At 34.8% G+C, this 13949-nt stretch overlaps 1 protein-coding gene across 2 annotated transcripts in view; it reads left to right on the forward strand.

Moving 5' to 3' along the window:
• Nucleotides 1-13949, forward strand: part of Gabra4 (gamma-aminobutyric acid (GABA) A receptor, alpha 4) — a 67182-nt gene that overhangs the window by 14380 nt on the left and 38853 nt on the right. Inside the window, exons 3-7 of one of the 2 annotated variants that reach the window (XM_005391895.2) lie at nucleotides 1336-1403; nucleotides 2433-2653; nucleotides 2927-3009; nucleotides 5592-5735; nucleotides 8563-8715. In XM_005391895.2, coding sequence (XP_005391952.1) covers nucleotides 1336-1403; nucleotides 2433-2653; nucleotides 2927-3009; nucleotides 5592-5735; nucleotides 8563-8715 — 669 coding nt within the window. The remainder of the gene's footprint in view (nucleotides 1-1335; nucleotides 1404-2432; nucleotides 2654-2926; nucleotides 3010-5591; nucleotides 5736-8562; nucleotides 8716-13949) is intronic. The other variant, XM_013518120.1, reaches the window with a different exon arrangement.

Raw genomic sequence — 13949 nt, forward strand, 5'->3', positions numbered from 1 at the left:
AGAACTTTCTCATTCTCCCTCTATTTATCTTTGTGTGGCTAAATCTTCATGCTTTAGAGGAAGAAACATTTGGATTCATTTCTATAAGGCTAACTTTAGACTTGGAGCATTAAATGATACCAATTGCTTTTCATCTTTTTGGGCATAAATCAGATTTCCCCATCTATACCCAAGGGATATATTCATCTTGGTAGCATATGTTATTATTTCTAGTTGTAAGTATGTAGTTTCAGGCCATGCACGTTTAAACTATTACTTAAGGAAACTATGTTCAAGGATGACAACAGTTTCTGTGTTGTCTTTTAGTAATAAAATACGATATCTGCAAAAACAACTGCTATCATTATTGAACACATCATCTTCTAGTGACTAGGGAAAGTGATTTACATCTTATTATCTCATTTAATACTTTTAATATAATCTTTGCCTGAGAAGATATGTGACCTAACCAAAGTCATACAACTAGAAGGTATTGGAGCCAAATTTAGACTCTAGAATCTAGATTTTTAACATACTAAACCCAAATTGTGGTAATGTCCCTTTATCTAAAATCTGTCAGACATATTATCCTCAGAATTCCACCTTTCCTTTCTGCCCCAGAACCCATATACTTGTTCATGAACCAGTTTTACTTAGACAGAGGAAGGTATCTGACTACTGGCTATTGTGAGACTAAAAGGGAAACTAATATGGAGCAAGTACTTCCATGACAAAGTCACTGTGTTTAGTTAGAGCTCTATAAAACTCTTCCCTGAGAGGTGTGGTTGGTGCTCTTGAGGTCCTAAGCAGTTTGACAATGATCACACAACATATCAATAGGCAGAGCATGAATGGGGGTTTCTTATAGGCCAACTGTGTTTTGACCCCAATCAACAGTGTATGCCCATTGTTAAAGTTATTACTGGTATCCTCAAATTATCTAAAGATGTATTCCTTGCAACCACTGTGGTTTTTCTCCTCTTTGCTCCTATGGCCACATTTCCTCTCTTTAATAGCTCACTTCTTTATGGAGGACAATCAGACGATAGCTATAAAAAAAATCACAAAAGCTAAAAGCTTTTGTATATCTACACTGCTTGTGGTAACAGCGCCCAGGGGTGATGTGCTTTGAATCCTGGTAAGTAATTGGGTTTTTTTTTCCCCTTTAAGCTACCAATGTTTTCTGCTTTGGTTGTATTTTGGTCTACACAGTTTTTAGAAATGTATTACTTCTCTGAAAATTTAAGATGCTTGTAAGAACATAACATTTCTATCTGTATTTATTCTAATTACCTAACTCTCCAAGACTGTAAAATTATAATTATTTTTCACACTTGCTTACTTCATTTTTATTAGGTCCTGTCACAGAAGTGAAAACTGACATATATGTCACCAGTTTTGGACCTGTTTCTGATGTTGAAATGGTAAGTGTTTGGGTAATTTAAGGTATCTTTTGAGGTTTGAAGAAAACATGCCAGGGAAGAACCAATTAATATTTTTTTTTGAGTCAATTACACAAATTTGGAAAGTCAAAGAGTGGCAAAATTAAACTTAAAAGTTTGGAGGAAGTAAAGGTACTGAATTCTTTACATTTCAGCTCTCTTAACATTTGAGTGTATAATGATTTGGAGTCATTCTCAAAACAAGAACTTTCCTATTACTCTTTCCATAGCATAATTTTGGATATAGTTTTATTTTTCTTTTGAAAACTATTGAGTAGACAATAAGAAATTTCAGTTAGTTTCAGTTTGTGCTAAGTGTGTACCTAATATTATAGTCCTAATCACATGTGACACTTCATGGTGATCGAATTGCTTCTGCCTATCCACCCTTTTCCATTTCTCCTTTGCTCTCTCATACTTCAAGAGCTTAGATCCCTAAGATCTGGTCAGGGAGAATTCACCTATCCAGTAGTGTTGTGCTATATTAACTATATTTATTTAAAATGTCAAAGAACCTACTGTATTTTTTTCTTGACCCTAGGATCCTCATGATCTGAAACTCTTGAGTTATTTGACTGATTTTAATAAACTCTGTTTAAACAAAATTTATCTTTTAAACATCTTGCTTTATCTTAAGACATGCTTACAGTTTTATCATTAATTATATAACTTGTTGCTCACTGATTTTTGCTATCTGGTCTACACTAAAGCACTACTGTAATTACCTGCTACTGGTAGTTGTATTAAATTACAGTAATTATTTTTGAATGATTAATTTGTGTGCTAATTTATTTCTTATGAATGTAGAAGATGAAAGGATGAAGATATATATAACCTACTCTGATTATTGAGACTCTTTTTGCACTATTGATTTGTGATCATTTCTTCTTCTGCGCATTTTATTTGGAGTGGTGTTTTCTGAGTGGGAAAGAGGCTAGAATGTACTGTAGTTTCTACATATGTATGTGCAGTCATCTTTGATTTGAACATGTCACAAATTAATTTCCCTAGGAATATACAATGGATGTGTTCTTCAGGCAGACGTGGATTGACAAGAGACTGAAATATGACGGCCCTATTGAAATTTTGAGGCTGAACAATATGATGGTGACAAAAGTATGGACCCCTGATACTTTCTTCAGGAATGGAAAGAAATCTGTCTCTCATAACATGACAGCCCCAAATAAGCTGTTTAGAATTATGAGAAACGGTACTATTTTGTACACAATGAGGTAATCATTTTTCTCGTTTTCTGCCTTACCCTTTTTTTCTTTTCTTGTCTTCTTTTCCCTCTCTACTTCCCTTTTCACATCCTTTCTTCATTCTTTCCTTCCCTCCCATTTTGGGGATCTATGAAATTAAGTCCAATAATTAAATTAATAACCATTAAAATAATTTGGTAATACTCAAATAATTAAATATTAAATAGTAATGTGACAATTAAAATAATTTTATTAATAAAATTTAATAATTAAGTTTAATTGAATTGCATTTTTCCATCATAGACTCACTATAAGTGCGGAGTGTCCCATGAGATTGGTGGATTTTCCCATGGATGGTCATGCGTGCCCTTTGAAATTTGGGAGTTGTAAGTTATAATAGAAATTTTGTTCACATTTCTGATTATCTCACACAGGATGATATTTATATATATGTAGATTTTTTCATAATCTAAAATACAAGTCATTACTCATGGAGGAAAATCATCCAAAATATGATTTTAGGAGACTATTTATCCACTAACACTTTAGAATGAGGAACTAAAACTCCCCTATCCAGAAACAAAAACGTGCCTGTACAGATGACCTGGGTAGACTGAGTCATAATTAATAGGTTTGTGGTCAGTTATGAAATGTAGGGACATCTGACCTAGAGGTGCTGGTGATGTGACATAGAAAGTTCAAACAATTGTTTTCTTTTTTGCAAATTTGTTTCTTTTGTAAGTAGAGACCTTTATAACAGGCCTGAAAAAAAGGCCAAAGAAAGCTCCTGACTTCTTCACGCGATACAGCAGCACGGTTAGTGGGCGAAGCGTGCGGAAGCGTAGTAGAAGATGGAGACGTGAGAGAATGTAATCCCTTACAGACCACACTAAAGACTTCGGCTTTAAATAAAAACTAGGGGACGGCTTTGCAAGGTTTTAATGAAGGGGTGTGAGTCTCTTTGGTTAAAGTTTCCTAATTTCAAGTTAGCCTTTCTATACAGAATGGGTTGTAGATAGGCATGAATAAAAGTAGAGGAAAGTTGGAGTCTGTTGTTTTAGTACCAGCAAAGATGGCCGTGGTTTAGACCAGGATGATGGTGAAGGAGGGCGTGGGAAATAGGGTGCTTAGCAAATTTTGTAAAGATGAAGTCAAAACGGTAAGATGAATGGATAGAAGGGAGCATGAGATTCCTCTCCTCAAGCCCCCTTCTCTGAGATGGCGAGGAAATGTGATTGCTCTTCTAAGGTCTGCCTCAACATGCAATTCAATCAGAATCTACCAAAAATAGATGCTGGCTGGCTTTCACTATTGCTTCAGACTCATCCTTGTACTGATTGTGAAACAGTTGCCTGCTGTTATCATTGCTCATTGCTTAACTTAATGAGAATCGGCAGTCACCATTCTTTTTATAACCCTAGTAATCACAGTATTCAGTGGGCTAACTCAAAGCTAAAGAAAGTCATTTGCTCCCTGACCAATGACTGAAGGAGAGAAGATAAAAACAGAAAAAATACATAGACACAAAGAGTGATCTCACTGGGGCCAGAATCAAAATGCAATCATAATGTAATGATTAAAATTTCACACAAGGTAGTTCTTATCCAAGGGAAGTCCTTCTTTCCCCATCTTACTCCCTCTAGCTCTCATCAGAAACACACTTCTGAGTGGCTTGAACATAGCTGGTGCTCAATCACGCTTTGTATAAAAATAAAGACCTCACATTTGGAAGCTGATATTTTTTGATTGGGAATTAAAAACAGAGGCACATCCTATTTGGCAAGTAAGGACCCTACATTTTTCTGTTTATAATTCAGAGGAGCGAGAAAAGCTAGGAAAGGACAAGACTATTGTAGCAAGTTAGAGTAGTCAAGAGAAGGATGCTTGATTTAAAATATCACAGACAAGAACATAGTACACAGGGCTTTCAATAGATAACACACTGTGAATAGACCTCAATAGATCAATGCTGACACACAACTGTGTAACACTAAAAATGACAATGCAAGCCTCATAGTTTGTTTTGCAAGGTTATTTGTAGAGAGAATCTCTCCAGGTATCGATTTTTTTTGTAAAATTAAACAGTTCCACAGAGAACCACCTGTGTTCTAGCCATTTTAGGAAGGTTTGTAGGGAGCAGGGAGGGAGCAATGATACACAATTCATTTTGGTTCTTTGGAACTTTTTTGTGTGTGAGCCAAGCTGTCTGTTCTGGGTAGACTGGTAAGCAAGCAGCTGGTCTCCATTTGCACTGAACACCAAATAATAGAAAATGGGCTTAAATTGCCACTGGGAAGGATTTGTTGAAGATAGAAGGGAAAATGTACTGATTGTAAGAGTTTAAAGGTAGTGGAACTGGTTGTGTAATTATAGTCCCTGGAGAGCTTTATAAACAGCATAGCCAGTTGTCACTGCAGAACGGTTACCAAATAGCCTGGGTATTGCCCAAAGGCAGAGTCTAGAAGCAGTGACCCCTGGAGAGCTCCCCCACTGGTAGAATTTGGTTTTATTTTGTTGTGTTGCTAGAGGGAGCATCTGGCACATGTCTAAATGGCAGAGCTGCTTTAGGATGGAAGAAGTCAGTACTGGTCAGGCGCTGGAGGAGAGAAATGAAAACAGTAGGCGTTTGACAGTACTGTTTGGAGGGTTCCTAATCTGTCTTTCAGCTGCTCATCTTATTAGCATGAAAGCATGTCCAAATGCACTGACGCATGCGTAGCCTGTGGGTGCCTCAGTTTCAGTCTCTTCTCCAATTCTTTGGCACAAACCCAATAAATCCTGCTGAATCGCAAAGCTATTTATTTAATATCTAGCTTCCTAAATTGTAAGCATGTTTGAATAAAACATAATGAAAATTATTTTCATTTATTCCATCTTTCTCAAACATGTGTTATATTCTTACATGCTGATCACCACTGCTGACGAAAGAGAAGCCCAGACTCTCACCACGTGTTCTTCTCTCATCCAGATGCATATCCGAAGAGTGAGATGATTTATACCTGGACAAAGGGTCCTGAGAAATCAGTGGAAGTGCCAAAGGAGTCTTCCAGCTTGGTTCAGTATGACCTCATTGGGCAAACGGTGTCGAGTGAGACTATCAAGTCAATTACAGGTGAGATGTGTAACGGTTGAATTCAACATACTTCTTGGCATCAGCAATAGCGTTTGTCCTAGCTTTTCTATTGAAATATCTGATGTTTTCAGGGGAACAGAAAACATTTCCAGAAATAGAATTGATGCATAAGCCACAGCTCTCAATTTCTTTATTTATATTTATAATCTTATTATAATTTAAAATAAATTCTGAGTTGGTGAAATGTGAGAAGATAGTTAGCTGGTTTATTTTGACCAAAAAAATCAGTTATCAAATGTGTTAAAGCTATTCTCAACAAAAATATAAGGCAGGAACTCTGAGCCTGCATTTTTGATGTTTTATGAAAATTTTGTCTTGTCCAATTTTAAGTCACATTCTCCACTTTTTTCCAAAATAAAAGTAAAATCTAAGGATTAATGACAGAAGATAGTGAGGGTAGATACTAAAGTTGTCACATATGTAAGTGAATGAAGATTATCCATGATTCTTAGCTTTAGAATGTGGATGGAATCATAGAATTTAGTTTTTACTCTCATTGGGAAAAATCAGCTGATTATGGCTTATTTAAAACTTCTGATGTACATATAGCACCAGGAAAATACTAATTTTTTGATGATAGCTGTTTCACCCATTTGTGCTGCTGTAACAAACTGTTGAAAGCTGAGTAGTTAATAAAGAACAGAAATCTGTTTCTCACAGTCTTGGAGGCTGAGAAATTGAAAATTAATTGGTGGGAAGTTGAAAATTAAGGACACTCTCTTTATATCAACTATGAAACTGGACAGTCGCCTCTAACAGGGCACTTTTCCTCCTATCTTTCTAGAAAAACATTTTGAAAGAAGTCAGTCTTTGATAAGAGTTCCTCTTCTGGTCCATTAAATGGTGCCTTTTCAAAATGTCCTAGAGATAGGGCACACTGTCAACAATACAGCATAGAATACTTAAATATCTGTTAGGAGGATGATACTGGGTATTCTTATCTCAAAAATGATAAATAAAAAATGCGAAGGAAGTTAGGCTTCACTTTTGGAAGTGAAGGATAACTTTATGACACAAATGGTGGGGATGGTTTCACAGATGGATACTTACCTTCAAATGAACCAAGTTGTAGACATTAAGTATTTACAGCATTTTATGTGCCAACTATACCTTATAAACCTGCTTAAAAATTAAAGGGAAATGAGGGGAAATTACTTATGAAAACTAAAATGGATCTACAAGCTCTTATTAAACACATTTAACCTATTATCTTCTCTGTTTAAACTGCTTTGTATAATCCCACACAATGTCATGAGGTCAATAGCATTCCTCCTTCCTTTAAATCCCTTGATTTTGTTCTTCCAAACACCAGTCATGAAAATCAGGACACTTTATCATGATTAAGGACACCTTCTTCACATCAGTTATGAAACTATACAGTAAGCTTCTAACAGGGCACTTTTCCTCTCATCTATCCAGGAAAAAATTTTTTTAAAAGGTACTCATTTTCCATTCTGCAAGTGTGGCTTAACACATCTGGAGCATGTGAGGTTTTGAATTTCTTCAGTCTGAATGAGAGCACTGCTCCCTAAATAACGCCTTAGTATGCACTTTTTTTCCAGATATAAGAGTAAAAGTGGTTTCCAGAAAATTTAGGGTTTAATTTATTAGCTATTTAAATTATTTCTCTGTGTTATACATTTGTTTGTATTTTTGTTTATATATAGCATTTATAAATATAACACATTCCTTAAAATTAAGTAGCTTTTCCTAAGCATGTATGTGTATGAACTATGTGTGGAGGATATGTTCATATGTGTTGTTACATATTTTATATATATGAAATTTTTATGCTCCATTTCTTTTGAAAATTAAAGCTTTTTTTTCTAGTGGTTTTCTGTAAAATTATGTCTAAATTCTGTTCTCAAGTATGGTGTAGGAACCTGAAGAATAAGTAAAACTCAAAATGTACAATAGATGACGGAAAAGGGAAAGAAATTACTCAAAGGAAGGAATGACTGAGATGAGGGAAAGAAGAAAATAGAAAGAAGGAAGGCAAAATATAAATGTATATAGGAAGATGTGATAACTATATTGCTGATGTCTGATGCAATATTGAAAGGAACAGTTAAGGCTTAACATTTTTTATGTTCTGATCAATTTTGCATGCTTATATCTGCTAATCTGAGCAACTGATTTGAAGGTAACAATATGCAATGGAATTACCTTGATAAATTCTTAGCATCTTGTCTAGTGAAACTCTGTATTATCTCTAAGGTTTTATCTAATAATTGTTTTCTTATTCTCTTTAATGGTTTGAACAATCTTCCATTCTTAGATCTGGTAATCCGAGCAACGCAGTTGAGGATAGTGATCTGTAATATAACAACCACTGTTAATTCGTATTATTTTGTCTTGAGACTATCACTTGGAATGTTCTTGCTTTGACTTTGTTTATGTTTGTGATACTGGTATGCTGCTACTGTTCTATTTCTTTGTTTCTCATTTACTACACTCTTTAAAATAAAATAAAAAAAGATTTGCTGAAAATGAAATCTGATTACTTTAGCAGTGTTAAAACTTCAAAGCAGAAATCAATGCAACTACTTTTTTAAAGTTATAGTCCAATTTATTAAATTGCTTAATGGCTACAAAGAACAAAAATGTTTTTCTGAATAATGATGTCCAATATCATCTCTCTGCCCTCCCCCCCATTAAGAATCAATTTCATTCTCATCCTTTATATTAGACAAAAAGATAATTATTTTGTTTACAATATTGTTTGTTATTCTGAAATATGATCTTGAAGCTATGGAATAATTGCCTACAGAACCAATAATGCATTCTTTTTCCTGTTTTGTGGTAGGTGAATACATTGTTATGACAGTTTACTTTCATCTCAGACGGAAGATGGGCTATTTTATGATTCAGACGTATATCCCCTGCATTATGACGGTGATTCTTTCTCAAGTTTCATTCTGGATAAATAAAGAATCAGTTCCAGCTAGGACTGTATTTGGTAAATGCAATTCATTTATTGGGTGTTATTATCCACATTATATTTTAATCACAATTCCTGGGAATAGCCCTTAGATATTCCTAGAAAATATTAATCACCAATATATCAAATCACATGTGCTTTCATTTTTCCCTAGTCAATGCAGCCTACTAATGCTTGAGGAGTTATAGGCAATCTGTTTCTTTCTCTGGGACTACATCAAAGTTCCGCAGTTGAACCGGTCAGGTGAAGACCATAAGTGAATCTAGATACAATTTCACTGTCAGTGATATTCTTGGGATTCCAACATAAAGCTGTGTAATTGAATTAAAATTATAACTAGGTGTTAAAATGAAATGCACTCAGAGCTTAAAATAAAACAAATAAAAGTCATGGCTGAATGAATATGAAAGCCTTAGAATAACTTGGGTTTTAGTGAAGAGGAACAAAATTGAAATGTTTTAAATGAATTGAATTCAAAGGTATTATGTGCTAATTTACAAGCTCATTATTATATTTTATCTACATAACTCTTTTCTTAACCAACATTTTGTCTTATTTTTGTTTTTAGTTGCTTAGAGTGTTCTAAATCATAAGAAATTCCGAACAGCATGTATACATTTAAAGTTTTTGTACCTGCTACTAAGTCTTTTATATATCACTCATGCTTTCATATCACAAAATTGCTTATATCTATTTAATTTAGCATTTTCTCCATTTTTTCTGTTTATTGTGACTAATGAAAACATTCAGTGGTGGGATAAGAATGCAAATGATCAGAATTTCTCTGAAATGGAGGCCTAATCTTCACATGAGATACCAGGTTCCCTTTGCTTTTATTTTCAGTAGCACCAAAACCATGGCACAATATCCCTTCTCAGACAGTAACTGAAGGGCAGCTAGTGAGAAGGCACTGGAGGGATGGGGAGCCTTTCTTCCTACCTCTCCATCTTTCAAAGAACTGCCAAAGGCATGTCTTGGTTTCCTGAAGAAGCCTAAACTCCTTCTGCAGAGGTATTTCCTCTATACATAGCTCTGCTCCCTTTAATCTTAGGCTCACACAAGATATTTGAATCATACAGGAGAAGCTCATGCAGAGGGCCAATGTTAAGAGACTGTGAGGGCAGTGAGCAGGTACAAATGGTACTGCCTATTTCACAGAGTTCTGAGGGTCTGTTAAAGGATAACCGCACATTGCAAGTGGAATAAATTTTAGCTACTACATATAGATGTTAAAATAAAAAAGAGAAAACATATATCTCACCATTGGATATACAGATCAGGGTTTAAAACTCATATATACCATGTATTTTCTCCATATTTAAATTGTATTAATACATGTTTTCCTCATAGATATGTGAAGGTTTAAAAAGAGTTTTGTTGCATACTCAATACAGGATACCTGGTACACGTATTATATGTTGCTTACTGTCCCACATTTCTCTTGCATAGGAGTGATTTATTTTGTTCCAACATGTTTTCACTGGTTTTTAAAGAAAATATCTATCATCTGACTACCTACCTATCTAACCATCTGTCTGTCTGTCTATCTATCATGTACTACCAGACATTGTGAAGTTCTTGATGCTTGCACTAATCTTGAGTCCTTACACACCATGTTCAAAGGTAGCTTGACTGGACAAGAAATGTCTACAGAGTCTGAGAACCAGCTTGAACTCCCTTAACTTATCATGGTACCAAAAACATTATTTCAAGAGCTATCATCATTAAAATGATTGAAACTTTATGTTTTCATTAGTATTTATAATAAGAAAATCATGTTTATGTACAGTATCATTTCTCTGTTCCTAAAGAGCTAGAACAGAAAACATTGACCCACTACAGATGTCTATGATAAAGAGATAACCGTTTCACAAGTGCAGAATTTGGTTCTAATCCTAGACTCTACTGTGTACTAGCTATGAACTTTCAGTGTGTTACTTTTAACTGCTTCTTCTTGTGTTAAAAGAGGATGGATGGTTGCCACTAACTCATAGGGTTGTTGAGGACTAAATGAGTTAATTGGACTAAAGCACTTGAAATAATGCCTAGCACATAACATGTAACATTTAAGTGCTGTTTATTAGTGTGCTATTCTGTGCTGTCCTCTACCTCATCTGAGAATCACTACGATACTATAATGTGAATAACTGTAATACTTTAGTAATACTGTAATTAGTTGACAAGCTTTGAATGCTTTCTCAACTGATTACACACTGGAAGCTCATGTTCAGTCTTAGTTGTTCTCAAATAACAGAAATTTCCCGTGGTATAGTAAAGGATAGTATTGGCTATAGCTGTACCTACCTAACAGTTCCTATCCAAAGAAGATAGTATAAGGAAGTTAAATAGCATGTATTAAGGATATTATATTACTGGTCCTAATGATAAAAGATTTTTCATATAGCATTGGAGTCATCTCACTTACTTTCATAATAATTCAGCAAAGCAGGCATTGTTGATTTTGTATAGGTAAAGCAAATGGCTCAAAGATACTAAAAAACATTTCAAGTCACATAGCTGACAATATATCTCCAACACTGAGAACTCAGTCACTTTGCTTCTCAGCGGGTCAGGGGATGTGAGGGCTTGTGGGGCATTCCACAGGTGCTGAGTGAGAGCACATGGATGTGTGATACAGCTCCTTTGTGAGTAGTTTTCATTTTGGAACTTGAAATTCATCCATTCACGCTCATGTGCTGAAATATTGGTTTTGTTGATTCAGAATAGTATGTCAATAATTAAGAATTTGAACACCTAATAAGTATATGAATGGTGTTCCTTAAACTGATCATTGATGACTTAGACTTATATTTCCCAGATAAGTAAGATTTGAAGTGTTTGAGGGCATTGCCAATCTACTTCATATGATGTTTAGATGATATTAATTCTGGGCTAGTTTTTCTCTTTCCAAATTGTGATTTCCCTCTCCCTCGTAAGGAGGGAATTGGCTGGGTCAGACATGTCAGTATAGACTATGCCAAAAAAAACCCCAAAAAACAAAAAACCAGTGTAAATCTGAGAAGCAGAGTGTGCTAAATTCTTTGCAAAGCCCTTCTATCTGCAAACTTGTATGATGCTAAGTTTTCTAATTATCCCTCTATGGTAAAACATCAGACATAAGCAAATGCCAGCTGGCACATCTAAATCATTACTATTGGCTTTTCTAGGAATGGCCAGCCAAAAATTCACTCTGTGTGCAGTCTCAGCCTCCTCTCTCATATCTCCTCCCAGCTCCTGGGTCAGCCAGTATGGTTCATCTTCAGCATTCTAAATGCAAACACTGGCATCAGTATTTGAATGTGTCAAAAAACTATGGCTTTGAAATGTTTTCAAGGTAGAGTCAGCTAAGCTATTTAAAGCAAATGGGCCATCTTTTTAGATGCAGAGAAAACATGAATTCTTATCTGAAGGTTCGGTTTCCGTTTGCTTCATCACATTTCTATTTATTCAACCAAAAAGTCTACCTAAAACCAGTTATAATAAGTACACTCCTATCTTGTGAATGCTTTTTAAAAATTTGAACAGTGGGAAGAGAGACTATTTTAATGTCCTAAGAGATGACTACTTCTAAGCCTTTAATCGATTTTTTATGCCAGCTACTTTCTCAACTTTGCAGATATAAAATTGGAATTATAATATCCAGAGAGTGATTCCATAAACTTTAAAATCAAGCTGATCCAAAACAAAGAAAGAGAAAGGAAATATAGCCACATCTCCAGTATTTTTTAATTAGTGTCCACAGCACCATTCAGGTGATGAACTTGTTGCTCTGTCCCACACAGAGTGAGAATGTGATTTTGTTTCATTACACAATAATTGCATTAGTATTCTGATTACTCCAGATTAATAAGAGAATTTTTTCAGATAACAGTAGGAGAAGGGAAGAGCACTACTTCTAAGTGAAGGGAGAAATCATTCTATTACCAAAACTGAAATGCATACTATTACATATCTTAAAAAGTTGTACACCATATTGGAATTCTTCATAGCCCATTATTTTTAAATTGTTGCAAGAACACACATTTTCATTTATCATTAAACTTTGTAGCTATAGTTTTTCCAAGTTATTTTAGGAGTTATTCATATATCTCACAGCCAGCATGAGGACTGTACCTTGCCTAATTTTTCAAGCTCTTTCTGAAACAAAGTCCAATAAATGCATAATATTTAATTTTCTTAGATATGTATCAATTTGACTATATACATTATTTTAGGTTAATAAAAGACTAAGCAATTTGGAAAAATTATAAAAATACAATCAAATACTCAAATTTCTTTCTACAGTTTATAGAATGTTTTTAAAAAGCTCATGTGCTATACAAATGGCAGTTTTCATACTCTAAGCACAGAAGTGTCAGAAAGAATCTGCAAGGAAATGGTTTCAGAAAAAATGGATTAGAGAAGGACTGGAAAAATGAATTTTTATTTACTGTGCATTTATCATGTGTCCTGCACTATATGAAATATTACAGTGATCCTTGAATCTTTATTCAACATGTCTGCCCACAGTGAGACTCTACTTAAGTTGGTGAGTTCAAGGACAGCCTGCATTACAGAGTAAGACCCTGTCTCAAAAAAAAAATCAAGTTGGATATGAGGTCTACATATGTGGAACAATAAGAGAATAATATAAGTCAGAATATATCTAAGGTCTAAGTTGAGGAGACGATATTGTTTACCCTAAATTAAAGTATGATATTTTTCTTCATTGTTGCATGAGCTCATTATCTCTTCCATTGAACAGGCATTACTTACCTTTCAGCTGGTGAATGACATGGATTAGAACATACTGTTTAACTGCTTCCTTGCTGTCATTATCTTCATCATCATCATCATCATCATCACCAGCACTGTCCTCCTCCTCCTCAGACTCCTTGTGTGTCAACTTGAGGACCTTTCCTAGGCATTATGCAGAATGACTTATATAGCAAATTCTCAGGAATTTCTAGGCCGAAGTAGGAAATAGGTGTTAGACAAACAGGCATAAATGGAAAAAGAGACTATTATACAAATATTAACATCATTACATAATACAGTATTTTACAATTCCAATGCTAAGTGGAATTTTGTACTGAGAATGGTTACTAACCTTTTCTATAGGCTATAGCGGGGACTTTCCTGAAAGTGGCACTTTAGAAGCCTGGTCTCCTGCACTAGTAAATTTGTTATTTTAACTCAATAGATAATATTCAGATAGAGATTTACCTGGATATGGTGGTGTATGCTTGTAATCCCAGCACTCTGGGAAGCTG

Source organism: Chinchilla lanigera, unplaced genomic scaffold (assembly GCF_000276665.1).
Source record: "Chinchilla lanigera isolate Chin_1 unplaced genomic scaffold, ChiLan1.0 scaffold00042, whole genome shotgun sequence".
In the NCBI taxonomy this organism is placed as follows: domain Eukaryota; kingdom Metazoa; phylum Chordata; class Mammalia; order Rodentia; family Chinchillidae; genus Chinchilla; species Chinchilla lanigera.